Source organism: Chiloscyllium plagiosum, chromosome 20 (genome assembly GCF_004010195.1).
Source record: "Chiloscyllium plagiosum isolate BGI_BamShark_2017 chromosome 20, ASM401019v2, whole genome shotgun sequence".
Taxonomy (NCBI): domain Eukaryota; kingdom Metazoa; phylum Chordata; class Chondrichthyes; order Orectolobiformes; family Hemiscylliidae; genus Chiloscyllium; species Chiloscyllium plagiosum.
Genome location: NC_057729.1, coordinates 17,553,380 through 17,575,771, shown reverse-complemented (window position 1 = coordinate 17,575,771; position 22,392 = coordinate 17,553,380). Strand labels below are relative to the sequence as shown.

General features: G+C 39.3%; 1 protein-coding gene across 9 annotated transcripts in view; it reads left to right on the top strand.

Moving 5' to 3' along the window:
- The window catches only part of znf217 (zinc finger protein 217), a 76,729-nt gene that overhangs the window by 41,531 nt on the left and 12,806 nt on the right, over nt 1-22,392 (top strand). For all 9 annotated transcript variants that reach the window (XM_043710229.1, XM_043710226.1, XM_043710233.1 and 6 more), the window contains 2 exons: nt 6,873-6,998; nt 11,437-13,179. In XM_043710229.1, coding sequence (XP_043566164.1) covers nt 6,873-6,998; nt 11,437-13,179 — 1,869 coding nt within the window. The remainder of the gene's footprint in view (nt 1-6,872; nt 6,999-11,436; nt 13,180-22,392) is intronic.

Here is a 22,392-nt window from a genome sequence, read left to right as displayed (position 1 = left end):
TTACAAAAAATGCTTTTTAAATTCTCCCTAAATAATACATAAATTTGTACCTGAATCTTAAAATTGTATTTTTTCAAATAAGCTGTGCGATTATTGTACTACAACATTTAAGATTTCAGCAAATCTTGTTTTTAGTTTGTTTTTATTATTCATTGCTATTCATTTCATATAAAGATAATTGCAGTAAGAATATATTGCCTTAAGATTACTCGTTGTCTCATTTCAAATACTTTGTGTTATTGGCTTACGAGTATAACTTCTAAATATTTATAGTTTCCACATGTCCTCATTGAAAAGTTGTTTTTCTAAGATTAAACTTTTAGACCAAAGCAGTGGTGAATTTCTTCTTAACGTTTTGGAGAGATGATTAGATTAGATTCCCTACAGTTTGGAAACAGACCCTTTGGCCCAACAAGTCCATGCTGACCCTCCGAAGAATAACCCAACCAGACCCATTTCCCTCTGACTAATGCACCTAACACGATGGGCAATTTAGCATGACCAATTCACCTGACCTGCTCGTCTCCGGATTGTGGGAGGAAACCCACGCAGACACTGGGAGAATGTGCAAACTCCACACACAGTTGCCCAAGGCTGGAATCTTACCTGGGACACTGGTGCTGTGATGTAGCGGTGCTGTGATGTAGCAGTGCTAACCACTGTGCCACCCCCCAAAGTCATTGAAATCCACCCTCTCCTGCCATCTCTTATCATCACAGTTGTCAGGTCAGAAAGACTGGTGCCAGGCTTGTCACAAGCAAACAAAACAACACACGGGAAGCAGGAAAGAATTCTTATTGTTGAATTGAGTGCTGCCCTTGTAGTATTCTGTGATTCTATCAAGGAGTAGGTTTGCATCAGGGCAGGTTTTGACTTCAGCGTGCAGGTGGTAAGTAAGGAGTTTGGATTTTCTTGAAACAGCAATCAATTTTTACATGTAATTGACTGTTATTTGAGGTTATATAGTAATTGAAACTAGCTTTACTTAAATATCTTGTATATCCCACTACATTTTCAATTGCTTGTTTGGGGAAGGGTCTAAACCATTTAATTAAAATTCAGTTTGTGGGGTTTGATCAAATGTTTTGGGTCTTGCAAACTTTTGGTTTTGAACTTTTATTAATCGCATTATATCATTCAAATGAGTATAGATTGCTTCCATAGGTCATGAGGAAAAGAAAGGAGCTAACATGACACTTTGTGAAACAAAGCTGCTGCTTTTGCAACACAAGTAGCTCAGTGTGACTACTCCTTTTGTAAGGAAAAGCAAACGTGTTGCTAAGTTATGCTGTTTTTGGATGAGCTTGTATTTCTGTTTAAAGCTGAAACCAAGAGGTCTAGTGTAATGTTGTTTTGATGCCTTTTGAAGTATGAATTAAATGCATCGAAAATGGAATTTGAAATAATCTGGTGTTCCCTATTTGTGTTCTATGCATGCTACAAATTTGCTCACATCTAACTGCAACTATCTAGACAAGTGAAAGAATCCTCTCTGTGTAAGAACTCCAGAATGTAGCTTCAAACACAAGCCAATAAAATACTTGAACTGCAGAGAGCAAATTAATTCACAAAATGTAATGGGCATGAAGTTTGAATTGTTGGCACTCATTGTTTTTGGCACATGCATATCTATATTGGATCCACTGAGATTTTCCCAATCCAGCATGGTCGTCTTGAGTTTAAGATATGAAGGTGTGTCTTCTCCCTTGGGTTATTTGCTCATGTGCCACTTCTTTGCAAAAGAGGAGAGCATTTGTCAGTGAGTGTGGTGCATTGTATTTGGGTGATTTGGCTGACTGACTGTGTATGGTGAAGCCTGTGTGTGTTATAGGGGTTGTAATTAATAGGGTTCTTTGTGTGGTGAATTGAACAATGACTGAGGCTAACTGCGTTGGTGTAATGACATTTGAAAGTGTGTTTACTGACCTTGACCAATGGTGTAATGCTGAACTATTTGGGGACTACATCTGAGCCGTTGGGACTAAATTTCTGCATCAACCTCCATGATTATCAGTTTCCACTGTATCCTGAATGACTCCTGGCTTCTGGATACATGATACCTTCCAACTTTCCATTGCTTCCACTAATAATATCGAAATCCCCAAATCCTGAATCCTGTCTCTACATTGTGCCATTATTTAATGTTCCTCAAACGAGGTTCAGTTTATGCACCTGCCCTTTTAAACAGTGTTAGCCACTTGTGCTATTTTGTCCCTTCTCATATGTCTACCATTTAGTAGCATATTTAATGTTGGCTGGATGTTGACATAATTGAAAGGAGCAGAAACTTGGTGAAAAACTTGTGTTGCAGTCACTGGGTGTTGGTCAGTGTTGCAAAACAAATTTACTTGTGTCATTTTGCAAGGACTTTGGAATTTAATCCTTCCCTGGTAACTGGGCATAGAATATGTAAAGCAGAGTTATATTTTTCAAGGACTCCCTCCCTTCCTCTCCCTATGTCACCTGATTAGTTGCAAAATGCATGTGGAGGTATTTGCCAACATAAATTTTTGTGGGACACAGTTAAATAAATGATGTGCTATGCGCAATGCCTGATTTCATCTCACTAGTGATTAATTTCAATATGGTTGAAATGCTACTGTTTGCACTGCCGTGTTTTCCATGAAATGTTTTACCAAATATTTGAAGCTGGTCGCTAAATTTGGTGACAGTGTTAGTCGAATGTAATGTGATTGCTTCTGTGTGCTTTGCAGTATTATTTTAATATAAAAATAGACCATGATGAATAATACAATCACTTCCAACTAAATGAAAATAGTTGTTTTTGTACAGGTATGCTGGAAACTTTATGGCATGCTTACTACAGAGATACCAGAAAGTCTAGTTTGGCATTGATTATGTCACTATAATAGTCTCACTGAAATTAATTTCTATCAGTTTGAGGTTAGAACTGCCTTGAAGCTTTTTATAATGACAAGTGAAACTGACCAACTCCTGAATATTTACATTAGGGCAGTGACTGGAATTTTGCTGGTTAGTTTGCCTGCTTTGAGTAGTTTACCCTTTGTAATGGTCTTTCATTCTTCCACCTTTTGGATTATTCAACGACTTTTTTCCTTTCCTGCCCAAGAATGTAGATTTGAAAAAGTTGCATGCACTGGGATTTCTAAAAATTGCTTGTGCATGTTTTCTGCTTTGTTCCTCTTTGAAAGTAGTTCACTTCAAAGGTCAATTTCCTTGTGACTTGCAGACCATTGTTTGTCAGTACTGCTGTAAGGAATTTAGTCTAGTGGTTTTTCAAGATCAGGTGCAAGATCATACTACACAAATCAGTTTTAGACGTGGAATTTACTTTGCACATTCTTTACGTATTTCTAGCTTTCTATATGGAAAGCTATCTAGTTTATTTGCAAGCACATGTTCATTGTCTGCAACAACAGTAGGAGTGCACCATCTAGTGTTTTATTACTTTTTTACGAGAAGCATTTTTCTATTTCACCAAACTTCTGATACCTGAGAAATACATGTGACACTGTACTGTGCACATTGATAAAATGACCTTCAACTTAATAAATGTTGGACTATGATTACTGTGACATCTGTGTACTCTTGAGTATTCTGTTCTGATTTTTGTGTTTAAAAAATACCTTTCAAGTTCATGCCTATGTAGAATTGTGAAGAATCATATGGAATACCCCAAAAGAAAACTGCAGCATGTAGGAAAATGACCAATTGAAATAAATTAGACTGTGCCATCTTCCTTCCTTGCTTTTTTTTCTTGTGCTCTCGCTGCTGTTGCATGTTGTGAAATTAAGTTGAAGTTGCATTCAAAGAGTAAGGCCTGGACTTTTGCTCTCAACGTTGTTAGAGTCATAGACATTTACATCACAGAAACAGATTGTTCGGTCCAACTCGTCCACCCAGCCAGGTATCCTAGATTAATCCTTCTAAACCCTTCCTATTCATAAAACCATCCAGATGTCTGTTAAATATTGTAGTTGTACCAGCCTCCTCCACTTCAACTGGCAACTCATTCCATACATGGACTACCTTTTTGCGTGAAAAAGGTGACCCTTAGGTCCTTTTTAAAGCTTGACCACCACCCCCTCAACCTAAACCTATATCCTCTCATTCCGGACCCCCCAGCCCAAGAGAAAGACTTTGTCTATTTATTCTCTCCATGCCCCTCATGGTTTTATAAATCTCTATAAGGCCATCCTTCAGCCTCCGACACTCTAGGAAAAAAGCCGCAGCCTCTCCCTATAGTTCAAACCTTCCAACGCTGACAACGTCCTCGCGGATGTCTTCTGAACCCTTTCAAGTTTCACAACATCCTTCCCATAAGAGGGAGACCAGAATTGTATACAGTATTCCAAAAGTGGCTAGGTCATTTCCTGGCTTGCCACACCTGCCTTGGTTGGAAATCTGTCAAATGGCCCTTTGTTGTAGCAGCAGGCTACAATGAAGTAAGTGCTGTACAGTGGTTAGCACTATTGCCTTACAGCACCAGGGACCTGGGTTTGATTTAAGCTCAGGTGACTATCTGTGTGGAGTTTGCAAGTTCTCCCCGTATCTGCATGGATTTCCTCTGGGTGCTCCAGTTTTCTCCCACAGTCCAAAGATGTGGATTGACTATGGTAGATTGCTCATTGTGTCCAGGGATGTACAGGCTAGGTGGGTTAACCCTATTACAGGGATAGGATGGGTGAGATTCTCTTCAGAGTCAGCATGGATTCAATGAGCTGAATGGCCACTTTCAGCACAAGGGAATTCTATGAACTAGCTGCACCCCACACCGATCTTGTTTCTCAGGACTTTGTCTCTCTTGTTCCGCCCATCAATGGGCGGCACGGTGGCACAGTGGTTAGCACTGCTGCCTCTCAGCGCCAGAGACCCAGGTTCAATTCCCACCTCAGGCGACTGACTCTGTGGAGTTTGCACATTCTCCCAGTGTCTGCATGGGTTTCCTCCGGGTGCTCCGGTTTTCTTCCACAGTCCAAAAATGTGCAGGTTAGGTGGATTGGCCATGCTAAATTGCCTGTAGTGTTAGGTGAAGGGGTAAATGTAGGGGAATGGGTCTGGGTGGGTGGCGGGTCGGTGTGAACTTGTTCGGCCAAAGGGTCTGTTTCCACACTGTAAGTAATCTAAAATTTTAGGCCCTTTGCTTCTCCCTGTACATTCTGTCCATTGCACCTCCCATGCCTGATGAAGGGCTTATGCCCGAAACGTCGATTATCCTCCTCGGATGCTGCCTGGCCTGCTGTGTTTTTCCAGCACCACACTTTTCAACTCTGGTCTCCAGCATCTGCAGTACTTTTTCCTTCTTGCACCTTCCATGCCTAATTAATGTTTGGCTTTAATCATGTTGAAGAGTAATTTTGGCCTTTTTTTTAGGCTTGATATTTATTATATTTTATGTCCTTCCGATGATGCCTGTTGAAGTTTAAGACATTGGATAATCATAGTTTACTAGTAAATGGCGTGTGATAATGTTTAGTGTCAGTTGATAAGCCACATGATCACAATGAGTAATTTAGGAAAATGCATTTAAATTGGCTACAGATTCATCTAGTGATCACAGTTTGCAACTACATCATGGAAGTTGAAATGAAAAAACTCATGGATTTTTTTTTCATTTTTGAGATGTGGGTGTTTGAGGTTAGCATTGCTTGTTCCTTCCTAGTTGTCATTAAGGTGACAAGGTTATCAATGATGGCAAACATTTACAATGATAAATCTGAAATCTTAGATTCAACTCCTACATTACTGTGGTATTTGTATATTTCATACTCTAACTTCTTGTGACTTTTGGAAAAAAAGTCAGCAATATTCCTGTGTGTATTTTCAAGTCTGTTTCTACCTTTTTGTCATGTGACTAGATAGCCAATGCACAAGGAATAAATCCATAGTCCAGAGCTACTTCCCATTAGTGACTATTATTGAAGACCTTTAAATTGACAACTTCCTTTTGGTGCGTAAGAGAGGAGCTGAACTCAAATCTCAAACCACTTATACCTACACCTTTTAGAATGCATTGTTTCTTTTCCAAATTGGACATGGTGATTTCAATTTAAAAGTCAAAGTTTATTAGAGGCAAATTCTGAATGATCTCGCTAAGTTGGTGAGTGAATGTAGCTGGCCTGGTCAGCAAACAAATGGTAATTAAACGTTGAACATTTTAGTGCTTATAAACCAGCATTTGAGTATATTTATACCAAAACAAAATACTTGTGTGATTGCTGGAAATATTAAATAAAACAAAACACAATGCTGGAAAAAGCTCAACAGGCAGCATCTTGAGAGAACAAGAGTTAATGTTTTGGTCCAAAGACTACTCTTCAAAATACTTCTAAAGAAGAGTCTTTGGACTCTACGCTAACTGTTTCTCTCTTGATTGATTAAAGTTGAACATTGCTTATTGTATCTTTTGCTCTGTTCCCAAGATCAACATTCAACTTTCCACATAAACTGATTTTTAGTTACACCTTTTTTTTTGTTTTATTCAGGAGAAGAGAGTGAGACATTGGAGGTAGCAAAATAATTTTGGCCTGGAGTTGTCAGCTGGCTTACAGTGAGGCATTTAAATCGATAGCATACTCCAGTTTGCCATTGAATTTGATCATCTGTTGTTAGCTTTGATACTCTATTTGGAGAGGGGTGTATTTGTGACTTTGTGTAATTTTGCCTTTTCAGTTTCTAGTTATACAGATGTATGTGTAATTTCTTGCATTCTGTTTTCAAATGATTTTTTGAGTTTAATTACAAATGCATAATTTTAAAGTACTTTTCAATATAGTTTTTTTTCTGTAGATTCCATTTATAACTGATTCAATTCCTTGGGTTAGGAGAAACATGTGTAAAATGAATGGAAGGAAATAGTTGAAAATGGTTTGCTCTTTTTCTCTCTCTAGATCGGAGTGAGGATGGCTCAGAACGAGGAAGAAGTAGAGAGGCTGGCTCATCTGGTGAATGCAGTTACTGTGGAAAGTCTTTTCGCTCAAACTATTACCTCAATATTCATCTCAGGATACACACAGGTGTGTCTGTGTTTTGCTTGTAAGGAATCCTCATGAATCGGTTTAAATGATAGGGTTAAAATTATTGACCTCGCATTGGGTATAAGATATGACCAAGCATCTTCCAGCACACAGGTAGTGGTCCTACTTCTGGTCCAGAAGGTCAGAGTGCAAGTCCCAACTGTCTCGGAGGCGTGCCCCAATAGGCTGCTTAATACAAATAGTAGGAATGACCATGACCAAGCCATTGATGAAAGCTAGGTTGGAGCTTTACATGGATTGACCCCAACAAAGAATATCTAAAGAGCTTGCAAAGTCTCATGGAAAAAGGCTTTTGAAATCAATTTACGTTTCTTGACCGAAAATCCATTTATTCCATCATGGATTTATTCCTTTTTTTTTTGCTGTGACCACAAAAGGGATTACTTCCTAACCTTATGCACATGTTCCTTTCATCCATATCTAGAATTACATAGAAGGCGAATCCTTAAAGTGCTGGACAATAATGGCTTCATTAATTGAAAACATGAATTTAAATTTTTACTGCCACGCTGAACAATTGTGAAGGGTCTAATTAATTAATTTTGTAGTATATTTTCCAAATTGATTGATCTTTCTGTGTGGAGTTCTGTTTTGCTCATGTTGTACTAGTCAGTAAGACCTTGTCTGTAATATCAAATCTTTCTCAAAGCTTGTGAATTTTGCACTGCAGTCTGGCACTAATTTTATGCACAGTTCGTCTTTATTTTAAACCCTTTATCATGTTATTTTTACTTTATCATGTACATTTTTATTGACTTCGATTTTCTTGCTGATTTCTGGATGTTGTTCAGCCCTCTGTAGTTTGTAAAAAACTTAAGTATATGGTCCATTCCATAATTGTGAATTATAAATACAAAGTCATTTTTAGCTCTTCAAATGCACCCAGTTTGCTTATTGCTAACCAGATTCTTCAGCTACTTCTGGTTGAATGCTATAATAAGACCTTTCATATTGTATGGTTTTATTGTCACTTGTCCTTGTAATTAATTCTCTACCCGTATCAATGTAAAAACAAATCCATCAGCCTTTGTTTACTTAAATCTTTCTGAAAATAATCAAGGACTAATTAACTTTTGTAGTCATGGATAGACCAGCTGTTATGCTGTTGACCTCTACCTCATTTGAGCTCCCTGTAACTTGTCTACTTAGCTTTGATATCAGCCAATTTGGTACAAGCCACGTTTCCCTATTCACAAATAGTTGTCAAGTTTTTCCATCAATCTAACTATTCCATCTAGCTTCTGATTTGTTCAGTTGTTAATTATTTCGACGAGTATTAACTTCCCTGTTAATCTCTTTTGATGTATCTTGTTGGTCTTCTGAAAATCGAAGGAAATTGCATATGGATTATCCTTGCCAACTGAGCACTTCAATAGTTGTGCAAAGAGAATGAACAAAATGAGTAAGAAATGACTAAATGAACTTAAACTTAGTCTTTGGAGATGGAGAGTACATTGGAAAAATGAAAGTGATGATTTAAACAAATTGGACGAGTCTCTGATGCAGGTTAATTTAAATTCGTTATCAAGAATATTCTGCCCTTTTTTCATGCATGATGCATATTGCAAAACCAGCTTTTAAAAGTGCATTGTTCCTCATCACATTTGATAATAGTTTATTTTCCCTTTCCATCAAAGGATTTGGGATGTTTTCATTTTTGAATACAAAATTGAAGAACACTCTGAATTTCTGTATTTTTTTTAGAAAAGGTACCAGTTGAAGCCACTGAGGCGCTGTGTGTGTGTGTGTGTGTGTGTGTGTGTGTGTGTGTTACAAGGCAAGCTGCCGATATGAAGCAAATGATTACCTGGCGTTAGGTGACCTAATGGCCTCCCCCCTAGCAGTTTTGAATTGTTGGTTCTGGTCATGTCTGCTGAGAGTATGCATTTGAACAATGTGATAATCTATTTGGTTGGCTAACCTAACATATTCCTGAATGAGGAACGTGTTAGAGCTGGTCCTGTTCCATATTTTGTGAAAGCACAGAAGGGAAACAGGAAGAGATGTGTAATTTTGTTCAATTTTGAGAAAGCAGTTTTGCCGATCAAAATAAGGTAAAGGAGCAGGATTGGAATGTTTGGCTCAAGTCTGCACCACCATTCAATAATGGCTGATATATTTCTCCAACCCATTCTCCTGGCTTCTCCTTATAACCTTTGATTCCCTTGCTAATGAAGACCTTACATTCCCGTGTCTTAAAGACATTCATTGACTTGATCTTCACAGCCTTCTGTGGCAATAAGTTCCACAGATTGACCACCTGTGACTGAAGAAACTCCTCATCTCAGTTGTCCCTTCGCTCTGAGTTTGTGTCCTCAGGCCTTGGTCTCTCCTAGTGGCAACATCTTCTCCATGTCCACTCTGTCCAGGCCTCTCAGTATTATATGCTCAAATGAGGCCTCCCTCATTCTTTTAAACTCCATATGGTGCAGACCTAGAATCCACAACCACTCTGCATATGACAGGTGCTTCATCCCTGAGATCGTTGTTGTAAACTTCCTCCAAGAGCAGCATATCTCCTTGGAAAAGGAGCCCCAAACTGCTTGCAATATTCCAAATGTGTACTGATCAAAGCCTTATACAGCCTGAGCACTACACCCCTGCATTTGTATTCTAGTCCCCTTGCATACCAATGTTGCATTTGCCTTCCTAACTGCCAACTGTACGTGCATGTTAACCTTAAGCGAATCATGAACTAGGACTCTAAGTTCTTTTGACCTTCAGATTTTTGAAGTCTTTCTCTATTTAGAAAACAGTCTTGCATCTATTCTTCCTATCAAAGTGCATAAACTTTCACTTCTCCGTATTTGTATTCCATCTGCCGCCTCTTCACCCACTCTTCTAGCCTGTCCAAGTCCTGGTGTACCCTTCCTGCTTCCTCAATGCTACTTACTTATCTATGTCATCTGCAAACTTACCATCAGTGCCTTCTGTTACTTTGTCCAGATCGTGAACATGGATAGTTGTGTTCCCAGCACTGACCGTCTGTCAGACTCCAGTGGTGACTGGCTGCCATCCTGAAAAAGACCCGTTTATACCCACTGTCTACCTTCTGCCTTCTGCCATGCCATACCTTGTCCCTAACACCTTTGGATCTTATCTTATTTAACAGCCTCCTGTATGACACGTTGTCACATTCTCACTGGAAATCCAAATAGATCACCTTCACTAGCTCTTTTTTTTTTGTCTAACTTGTTTGTTACCTCCTCATGGGCAAATCTATTTCATCTCTGAACATCAAAACTAAATTACATATTGGGAAAACTTAAATCTCTGCTTACCAGATGATCTGACCTTACTTTCCACTTTTTGGATTCACTGTAAATTGAAGCAGCATCAGATTTCATATCAAAACATTGTTGAAAATTTCAGTCCACTGATTGAAAGGGTACTTGGGGAATGATGCCAATTATTCTGATATAGTCTGGAACTACAAAGGTGTGAAAGACAGAAATAGGGAAGAATTTTTGAAGTGTATTTAGAATTTTTGAAATCTGTACTTTTGTGGCCGTGAGGAAGGAAGCATCCTTGGGTCTGGTTCTGTGAAATGAGATGGGTCCAGTATCAAGGAACATTTGGGGAATAGTGATCATAGTAACATAAGGTTAAGGTTAGCCAGGCATGAGAATTGAGGCTAACTAGAGTGGGGTGAAGTTGGAACTTGTCCAATTGAATCTGAATCAAAAGTTGACAGGCAAACCAATGAAGTAACAACATGTACTGCCTTCAACGCTGCTGTTGGTACATTCTGTACTAGTCTAGTGGGATGGTTGGTCAGGTATCTAGCTGAAATTGAAATCCCAGAAGTGTGAAGTGGTAGGGTGGAGTGAAGAGAGGCAATTTCTGGGGAAAAATAATATTCTGGAAGGGAAACCTTCATCTTGGAGTTTATATGCAGAAATTGTTGAAGGTGGCAAAATTGGTTGAGAAAGTGGTTTAAGAAGGCGTCAGTTACAAAAGCAAGGAAGGTTTGATCAACACTAACACAGCGGTAATTAGAGTACTTGGTCAGATTTATGGTAGTGATTCAAAGGCTGTGGGACTTCAGTTGGATGGATAGATTGGAGAAATATGGAATTATCCCCTCTGGCGAAGAGAACTGTAGGAGGGGTCTCTTTCCTACAATCACCATTCTTCTTGTCCTAACCAACAAAACAAATGTTTGAGTGGTAAAGCTTTTCTTTACTGAAAGAGGAGTATTTCTGGTTTGTATTGGAAGATGTTTTAATCTCATTCTTTTCTTTCAGGTGAAAAAATGACTCTGAAATGGTATTTAAATCATGATGGAAAAAATACTGAAGGGGTATATCTTGTGACAAAATAAGTAATTTGCATGATTATGGTTCATAATGCAAGTAATTGGTAGGTCCAAAAGTATAGAGGTGGTTCATTTAAATCTTTTTGTTTTTTGCTTCAGGTGAAAAGCCCCATCGGTGTCCTCTCTGTGACTATGCTGCAGCTCAAAAGACCTCACTTAAATATCATTTGGAGCGACACCACAAGGGTGAGCAGAAAAAGCCTGAAGAAAAGAACGATTCTCTGAAGAATTCATCAGCATCTCCCAAGTTGGAAGTGGTACCAAAAGGAAGCGATGAAACCGTTCAGGAATCTGTGGATTCAACAAAATTGCTTGCAGACTCTTTGGGCAGTGCCAAAGATTTAGATGCAGACTTTCCTCGGAGGAAGCACAAACTGAATCCTCCTCCTCCTCCTCCTCCAGTTTTTGCTAATGCTGCATTTTCAAATGTGAGCCAGGAGCTTCCTGACTTGAACAGGGATACTAGTTTGCATCATAACCACCCTATCTTCTGCAATGCAGCACTACCATACTGCAAAAAATCAAAGGGTGAAAAACTGATGGGTGAGTCACACAGGAATGACTCTGATCCAAAGGTGGTTCTTGATGCGGAAAATTCAAAGGTTTCGGAGGAATGTTTAATGGAAGGATTGTCAGAAGGTGGTAGTCAACAGAATAATATTAGAAACACAAGATGGGAACCTGCTCCAATAAATGACCAATGCTATGTTAGTACTCGAGTTAAGTTAGAGGATTTCAGTGATCAATCTGAATGCAGCTTTTTGGAAAAGCCCTTGAATCTTTGCACGATGATGTATCAAAGAAGTCTGTGTAGCAATGGTAGTCCTCTGGGAAATGCAGCTACCTCAGTTTCCAAGAGTGCCTTACTGAGCAACACGTGCCCATTTTGTACTTACAGAACTTTGTACCCAGAGGTCTTAGTGATGCACCAAAGGGTGGTGCATAAATACAGTGCTGACCCAAGCCCAATAAATGGAATGCGCAGTGCTGTTTGTGGTGGGTCAGTTAAAAGCAGACGCACTGGATGCCCCCCTGCACTATTAGGTCAAGATGTTTCTTCTTTACTTGCCACCAAAGAAACAAACAGAGAATTTTCTCGTCGGACCAAGTCACCAGTACGGGCAACTTCACCAGAATCTTCAAACTTGCTGCTTGGGAAGGCAAAATCATCATCGTCGTCATCATTGTCATCATTACACCAGTCTCAGTGCAATAATCTTCTTCCTTCTACAGCAGGATCCAGATCATCAGGTGACTTTAAAGCATTTAAGGCAACCCAAAATTCCAGTGCACATGTAGAAAATTATCGATCAATGCACACGGAACTTCGACAGATGCCAGATGTAGTTCAAAGAATGGAAAGAAGTGGACCATCAGAACCTGGCAATAGTAAAAGAAATACTTCTGAAAGACCCTGTATCAAGTTGGACTATGAATCTGAAGGACCTAGGGGATCTTTAGTTAGGTTTGACAGTCTTTGGGCTTCAAACATTAGTGAAATGTGTCTTACTGATGTGTCTGAAAATCAGGGAGGCTTGGACTCTCATGAGCGTACAGCTAAAAAAATGAAACTAAACAGTCCTTTAAGGAATGATCAGCCTATTTTTGGAGCTAGGAGGGGTGTCCAAGGAAGAAATGTGAAATTATCTCCAGAAATACCTTCTGTTCAGGCAAGAAACTCTGGGATACCATCTAAGTCTGGATCACCACTCGATTCAAATGGAGTTGACCCGCATTGGAATGTATTGAAACTTTTGAAGTCCTACAGCCCACAAGACTTTGCCTCGTTATATAATAATTGTGGACCCAGTAATAGTGGAGATCCTAATATTGGTCAAGAAGGTAGGTGTAGTTTTTCAAATTTACTGTAGATGCCATTCTTGAAGTCTGAGTATTTTAAAAAGGTTTTCTCACATTATATCATTAGCTTATCTTGATAGGAAATCCATTAGAAGAAGCCTGAGACACAACTAATCTCCACTTGGCGAGGCAGATTAATCATGGGGAGATTTGTCTCGTAAACTTAATTTGAATTTATTGGGACAACTGGGTATGTAGATGAGGGTAGTGTTCTCTGTAGACTTCAGTGAGGCTTTTGACAAGATCTCTCACAGCAAACTGATTAAGAAGCTTAGAGCCCATGGAATCCCTGACAATTCAGCAAATTGACATGGTAGGGAGCAGAGGGTGATGGTCAAAGGGTGTTTGTGTGACAGGAAATCTGCACCCAATGGCATGCTGCATGGTTCAGTGCTAGGTTTCTTCCTGATGGTACTGTGCGTTAATGATAGATATAAATGTAGGTTGTATGATGAGTCAACTTCCAGGTGACATGGGAATTTGTGGTGCAGTAAATTGCAAGCATAAAAATCTTAAACGACAGGGTTATATAGGCAGGTTGGTCAGATAATCTGAAAAGTGGTAAATGAAATTTAATCCTGAATGATGTGTGGCAATGCATTTTGGCTGGACTAGCGAGGCACAGTACATATTTTTACCTCTCAGGGTCCTAAGGATCTGTAGGATCTTGCTGTGCCTATCCTTGAAGGCAGCAGGACAGGAAGGTAAGGTGATTTTAAAAAGAACATATGGGATACTTGCTTTTATTAGTTAAGGCAGTGAATAGAGGAGTAGTGAGGCTATGATGGAGTTGTGCATAATGTTATTAAGGCCATAGTTAGAGGACGGTGTGCAGATATAGTCATCTACAATAAGAAGGGTAGAATTGCACGAGATGGTGCGAAGGAGTTACACCAGGATGTTGCCTGGGCTGGAGCCATTCAACTGTGAAGAGAGACTAGATAGGTTGAGGTTGTTTTCCTTACAACTTATAACTCATCAGTTAGATTTTTGTCATGACTCCACCCCTGCATTCTGTCTGCTCTGAAGGACACAGGCAAAGTCCATAGGGAGAAATGTTTCCCTTTTTTAGTATGGGGCACAGTTTAAATACAAGCTACAGGAGGTTCAGAGGGGATTTGAGGAAAAGATGCTCTCACCAAGAGGATGGTGGGTATCACTGCTCAAAGTGGTGGTAGAGGGAGAAATGCTTAAGAAATCCAATTATTTAGATGAGCAGTTGATACACTACAGCATACAAGGGCAGGTGCTGGAAAATGGAAAGAACAAAAGTGCCAGATGACTGTCACAGACGTAATAGACTGAAGGGTCTTTTTCCACACTGTTCAAAACCCAATGACTCTGCAATGTTTAAATTTTTAAAATGGTCATCTTTGTCGAGAGTGAAGGTATACTTTTATTGGATTCACGTGTTAATTTAAGCCCTTCCCAAAATACCATAATTTTGAAGGTTCTATATTCTCCTTGGGACCAAAAATTTTTATCTACATTTTTAATATCAATAACCCTATATACCAGATATTCTTTCCTCTGCTTTATCTATAATCAAAAACACGCCTCCAAAAGACTTGATAATTACTGAAAAATGACTTATTGGCTAATACATTTCTGGCAAACTAACTTCAGTCACTTGCTATGCACTGGTCACCTTTGATTTGTGTTTTTTATTATCATTTTGTAAAATTTCACTCATTGCTTTATTTGAACAAACCTCTAAACAGAACATCACCTTTGCAGGGTGAAGGAGGGTTTACATGAGCTGAACTCCTGACAACACCATCTGCTCTGGACCAGCAACCTCATTATGGTTCCTGTGAAATTGTCTTCAAACTGATCTTTAGCTGTGTATGAAGTCAGTCATTGATGTGCAAATGTGACAGATTAAATGAAGGTTCAGGTTAAATTTTGTAGCATCAACAGCAAGATTAAATATATGCCACATTGTTAATGTTGCAGGATTGAAAACTGTTAGCATGCAAGATATAGGTATAATTACCTTTCTAAATCTTTTATTCAGTTTCCAGTGGAAATGGGTTTTGAATGAGAAGGTGTCACGGATCCAGCCTTAATTTTACACTTGATAATGTAGGCAGTGGAAAATACTAAATGCCTTCAAACCCAAAGTGTCTTTGAGCACTTTGAATTACAAGCAGGTCTTGTTGGTCTGTGACAGCATTCTCTGGGGCAGAGTAGTGTGTTGGATGGAAGATCAGGAGTGACGTGGGAAATGCATTACACTCAGCAAACTTGATTAGCCCATGATGTTTCCAATCACTGCTTGTTCATCACACTTCTCCTTTCGCCCAAAGGAAACGAGAAAGTTCTGGTGCCACTCATTCCTTGTTGCTTTTGTATCCGTTGCCCCCATTAAGGTGATGACGTTCCATCTTGCCTGACTTGCTGCTTGATGAAGCTGGTTGATGTCTGAAAAGTAAAGCCAGCTGTTTAAAGGATCATGCCTGACAAGAGTGTAATGCTAGTGTAGAGGCATATCAAGCTTGTGGCTTTTAATTTAATGCAATTTATTCATACTTGCAGTCTTACACTTTTTTTTTTGAGCTGCCAACCCTGATGACAATGAAGGCTGACATGTAGTCATGCCGAGGTTCATAGTAGCCAGAGAATGGGTCTGGCATATCAGACATGCTAATGACATCTTCCTGTCCTGAATTTTAACATGATCATTTCTCCTGCTGTTTTGTGGTTATGTTACTTGGGACACTTACAGGTCATAGAGATTTTGTCAGAGTGTCTATTTTTTAAAAAAAACTGAAAGTTGTTGCTCAGCAACTGTTCACACCTAGACGTTTAACTGGAACCCTTCCAGGATCATAAACACATACCGTTGGTTACATGCAGTTTTGAGGTATACACTTATGTATTCTATATTGCTGTTAGGAAAAGATTGGTAAAAATATTTGCATTCTTTTAGGATTTGAACTTTTTTGTATATCTAGCAGCTCAATGAAAATTCGTCAAAGTTCTCTATTTAAAGTTGTTAATTTTAAGGATTTATCACAATGTTTTTGGGCAAGCGACTATCCTGAAACAAATTGCTGAAGTTCTCTTTTGCTGGGGAAGAAAGTGTTTTTGGACAAAACCTACAGTATTGTAAACCTACCCATTTAAAATTTTCCAATATTTCATGAGAAAGATTTAACCACAGTCAAGTGACAGTCACCATATGACCCACTGTTTCTGTGGAAGGTACTTACAGTAGAACATAGGAGTTGAATAGTGTAACTATGACACAGTCCCTACAACTTATCCCAGTCTTGTTCTCAGTCAGCAAGTGAGATATTTTTGAAATGAGTGCAGGTAGGTTGCTTGTTTTCTCTTTCTCTCATCTTTTTTTTAAAAAAAACACAAGGATCTCTAACTGCCCCTTTCTCTATGATCAGCTAACTTGTGAATCCCTGACTCAACCTGACTGTCAAAAGAAATGTATTCATCTTTTGTAAAAGTACAACATTCATGCTGTACAGTTTCACACTGCTTGAGGTGTCTCCAGTTTTTTTCAGTGTTTTGCTGAAAACACTGATCAAATCTAATGTCGGAAGGAACTGTATACCTTTTGAATCTAAAATAAAATGATCAATCTCTGCTGGTAGGAGACTTTGTTTTGTGAACAGTTGAAACAAAGATGGACCTCCAGTTCAATCTCCAACTTTGGTTTTCCTTGACTGGACATTCTTCAAAAGAAGCAGCCCCTATCACTAAATGTTACTTTTATCATATGATGTAATTGAAGATGCAAGTGTTCCCATGTAACTTACTTCCTGATTAACTGTTTTTCCTGTTTAAATAAAAACAGATGAGGGTAAGTTCCCAGATGCTTAACTGAGTACACGTAGGAAGGCAGATTTGGTGAGTGTTATATGGTGACTGAGTGGTTGAGGTCAGAATTGGGTTCTTAAATTCCTAGGTAACAGTGCTAACATGATTAATGGCGCTCGCAATGTTTGGCTTAAACTTGACATCTGTCTACATCCAGACTTGGTGAAATAGTTGTGACTTGTTGTGGAGTTTCTGCATGCTTTGCTTGATCTAGTTTGGTAGAACCTGCCAGGATTCTAGGTCTGGCGAGGGAAATTTACCTAGGTGATGATTAGGGGTAGCAATGTTTATTGCTTCTCTCCTTGCCTTTCCTAATCTAGGAATAGTATTGCTCTGATTGAGATCAGCAACCAAGACAGGTTTATGATTAAAACCACAACTATGTTGTCAGGGTAGGTTATTGTTATATAAATTGCAGTGTGGATGAGAAAGGATCAACATGAAAACTTATCCATTTTCCTTTTATTTTTTTGATGTTGTTTCTAACACATTGTGCCAGGCGACGCAATTAATGGGTGTAGTTCTACCTCTGCGATACATTGCCATGTGAGAGTTGAGATTTTGTGTATAAATAGATTAGTTAAGAAAATCTATTTAAGCTTGAACTCTGAACTAAAAGTAACCTTAGCTCCTGGTGTAAAGCAGCATTGAAATAGAAAGTAATGTGTTAATAGTTGTATAAAATTAAGTGACTAACAATGTATGTTCAGTACTTAGTTATAATATCTACTTGGGAACTTCTAATAGTAAATACTTGTTAAATTGAGAAACGTGGTAGCAAATCTGTATCTGCCAAAGTACTGTAAACTCTAACGCAGTATCTCCTCAGTTGGTTGAGGGCTGACCATTGATTAGCATACTAGGACAACTTCCCTGTGCTTTTCAGCATTTTTTTTTGCATCCACTAGAGGTTTAACATCTCATTAATGCAACCCTCTGTGTTGGACTGAAATGTGATCCAAGATTTTATGTCAACTCTTGGGTGAAGCTAGGACCCATGACCTTCTAACTTGAATATATTATTTCCAGTGAGCTACATTTATCCAGTTAACTGATCCAGTGTGTAAATTGTAAAGTTTTGTCTTGCTTGACGTGTTCAAAGTTTGAGAAGATTTGTAGCTCGGGTGCTCGTTGTTGTGGTTCTATTCGCCGAGCTGGGAATTTGTGTTGCAGACGTTTCGTCCCTGTCTAGGTGACATCCTCAGTGCTTGGGAGCCTCCTGTGACGCGCTTCTGTGATGTTTCCTCCGGCATTTATAGTGGTTTGAATCTGCCGCTTCCGGTTGTCAGTCCCAGCTGTCCGTTGCAGTGTTCAGTATATTGGGTCCAGGTCAATGTGCTTATTGATTGAATCTGTGGATGAGTGCCATGCCTCTAGGAATTCCCTGGCTGTTCTCTGTTTGGCTTGTCCTGTAAAAGTAGTGTTGTCCCAGTCGAATTCATGTTGCTTGTCATCTTCATGTGTGGCTACTAAGGATAGCTGGTCATGTTGTTTCATGGCTAGTTGGTGTTCATGGATGCGGATCGTTAGCTGTCTTCCTGTTTGTCCTATGTAGTGTTTTGTGCAGTCCTTGCATGGGATTTTGTACACTACATTGGTTTTGCTCATGCCGGGTATCAGATCCTTCGTCCTGGTGAGTTGTTGTCTGAGAGTGGCTGTTGGTTTGTGTGCTGTTATGAGTCCTAGTGGTCGCAGTAGTCTGGCTGTCAGTTCGGAAATGCTCTTGATGTATGGTAGTGTGGCTAGTCATTTTGGTTGCAGCATGTCCTCGTTCCGTTGTCTTTTCCTTGGGCATCTGTTGATGAAATTGCGCGGATATCTGTTTTTGACGAATACATTGTATAGGTGTTCTTCTTCCTCTTTTTGCAGTTCTGGTGTACTGCAGTGTGTTGTGGCCCTTTTGAACAGTGTCTTGATGCAACTTCTTTTGTGTGTGTTGGGGTGGTTGCTTTCGTAGTTCAGGACTTGGTCTGTGTGTGTGGCCTTCCTGTATACCTTTGTGGTATCCCAAAGATTTTTGGGAACCTTTCTCATGGGTTGGAGTTTACCGCCCCCAACTAGCATTTTGAAGGGAGACTTTTTTTTTAAAACAAAGTGTGCACCTTTCCCACTCAATCCTGACCTATCTCCTGTATCACATTAGGGAGTCAAGGCATTAGGTATTCCATGTGCCCCAGGGCTCATTTGAGGCCCTTTACAAGGTCAAATAATGACCAGTTAAGACCCCAGTTCCATCTCTACTGAAATATTACATGCTGCAGGAGGAAGGCAGAGACCGGGTGAATTGTATAATGACTGCCACTAAATGCTATTGGGGAAGAAGGAGGTCATTGACTCCTGTGACACATACCTGCACCTATTGGAGGCATTGTCTCCAAAGGATTTAGTCCTGTATTAACCCAGGCCGCACTGACCTCAATATGTGTGCATTAACCCCTGTTACATCCAGTAATGCAGTCCTACATGTTTCCCATTCATATTGTTAGAAATAGGTTAATTTAAATTCAGCAACACAAGATTTATCCTGTGCAGTAATCTGTGAAAATTTGAGAGATCAAGAACTGTTTAAAGTAAAAATTAACAACTTTATTTCTTAAAGTATAAGAGAATAATTCACTAACCATTATTTACAACTCCTTCCTCTAACCTATCTTTTACTTACCCTTCTGTAATACAAGTCCGATAAAACCCCTGAGTTGAATTTACCAAAAATTCAAATTTCAAAAACCAGGCAGCTGTTGAATCTTTTTGTATCTTCCTGTGTAGATTTTCTTTTTTCGGGAATTTCTGTTTCACAGGTCATTGACTGATAAAGGTATTTTTGAGAGCTATGTTTCAGGCCGTCTGTACACGTTGGTGGCTTGGCAGTTCTCTCAACTGTTCAAGTTTTCCCGGTCTTATACCTCCCAAAAATATCGGATTGTGTCATTGGCTTTTAATATTGTCAAGATGCTAAATTCAAACTTGATTGGAGTTTGGTATTTTTGGGGTATAATTTAAATTAATTGGCCAAATTTGAATTTGTATTCAGACAACCAGCTACTCTAGTTGTTGGACCAAATGTGACAATGTCACTATCCAGCACTGTGTGCTCTGAGTCCTTCACTCTCTTAAAGGTATGGTAGACTTCTATACCTTCATGACACATCCCCCCCTTAAGAAATGAACCGTCATAATGAAAAGATGGTTTCATTTTTCTTTCTATTCTTTAAACATATTACCCTAACATACCAATAACTTTAATCTAAGTTCACTGTAACTTTTTCCCGTAAACCTGTGTGTGTGTGTGTATGTATATATACAATATATACAATATTTATATATAAAACATCTAAACTTTCAGGTAAATCTGCGATTACATTCTTACGGCCCACAACATGTACGATTTTTAAATTAAAAGTCTGTAACATAAGATTCCAATGAAATAGTCTCATTCTTATCTTTAAAGCGTTCTAAGAATGTAAGCAGACTGTGATCCATGTACACAATCATCTCCCAACATATTGTTCGTGACACACACATTAAAATGTTGTAAGGCTAGTACCAAACACAGTAGTTCTTTTTCGATTGTGGATTATTTTCTCTGGTGGATGTTGAGCTTCTTCAAAAAGTAACCAACTGGCAGTTAAATCCCATCCTCATCTTCCTGTAGGAGTACAGCTCCAAATCCTATGTTACTAGCATCAACAGCAGATTAAAGGTTTTGAAAAGTTTGTAACTAAAACTGGTTTGGTGGTTAAATTGGCTTTCAAATTATCGAATGCCTCCTGGCATTGTTCTGTCTGCAGAAACTTTGTGGTGTTCTTCAGCAGATCAGTTAATGGTGCCACTACACCGCTGAAGTTTGGAACAAATTTTCGATAGAATCTGCTGAGTCCTAATAATCAAAGCACCTCTTTGTTCGACGTTAGTCATGGAAATTCTTCAATGGTCTTTGTCTTTGCGTTCCATGGAGTCAATCTTCCATGACCATTGTTATGTCCCAAGAATGTCACCTCTGCTTTCGCCAATTCGGTTTTATTTAAGTTTATCACCAGTTGTGCTTCTCGTAGTCATTCAAAGAGCTCTGCCAGCTGTACCATGTGATCTTTCCAAGACCATCTAAAGATCATTACATCTAACAAATAGACTGCACAGTTTGTTAACCCAGCCACAACTCTGTTCATGAGTCTTTGGAATGAGGCGGGTGCACTTTTCATTCCAAAGGGCATCGCTTTAAACTGATATAGCCCATTTGGGGTTACAAACACAGAAATTTATTTTGCCTTCTCTGATAAAGGTACCTACCAGCAACCATGCATTAAGTCCAGCTTGGTGATGTAACTGGCTTGTCAGACTTTTTCAAAACAGTCCTCCAATCTAGGATTTGGGTGGGAGTCTGATTTTGTAACAGCATTGACCTTCCAATAATCCATGCAGAATCACTTGAGTCCTGTCCAGTTTGGTAACTAAGGTGATCGGTGAGCCCCACTTGCTCTGGCTTGGTTCGATGAGGTCCTCATTGAGCATGATCTCCACCACCACCTGGACCTACCTGGCTTTGAAAGGATTAAGCTGATATGGGTGTTTTATCAGAGCAATATTCCATACATCTACTTCATATACAATAGCTTTAGTCCTCCCCATCTGATTCTTCCATATGTCCTCATATTGTAGGAACAAATCTTTCAACTGCGTTCTATGCTCGTGAGACAGCTAGATAGTTTACTAACCTATCCCACTGCTCAAGGACTGCTTCATTTTTAAAATCTATTTTGAGGCACGTCAAAATCCACATCCTCCGAATTTGATTCCTCACTCTATGGGGCAGTAACTAATACCTGTTTCTCTGGTTCTTCCTCTCTAGTATAATACGGTTTCCAACATGTTCATGTGACATACCCAATGCCTTTTTTCCTATCTGGCATCTTTACTAGATAGTTTACCTGACTCAACACTTTCTCAATTTGATAGGGACCACTAAATCTGACTTTGAAGGGATCTCCTATCATTGCTAACAGTACTAACACACCATCCCCTCAGGAAAATGTCAGAGTCTCAGAGCTTTTATCTGCCACCTGCTTCATTCTACACTGCCCTCTTTAGGTGCTGTTTGGCTAACTCATCTACTCAATTTAATCTCTCCCTCCCCTCCGATACATAATCTAAGTGCGAGATCTCTGACTTTGGTCCTGTCAATTTTCTTTAATTAATTTCAAAGGGTCTCTCACTTCATGACTGAATAGATTTGTTTGGATATGTCTAATGGCAAAGAGTAAACACCTGTATCCCAATCGTGCGGGTAATCCTAACAGTATGCTCTCAACATGGTCTTCAAGGTCTGATGCCAGCTTTCTAAAGTTTCCTGGGATTCATGAT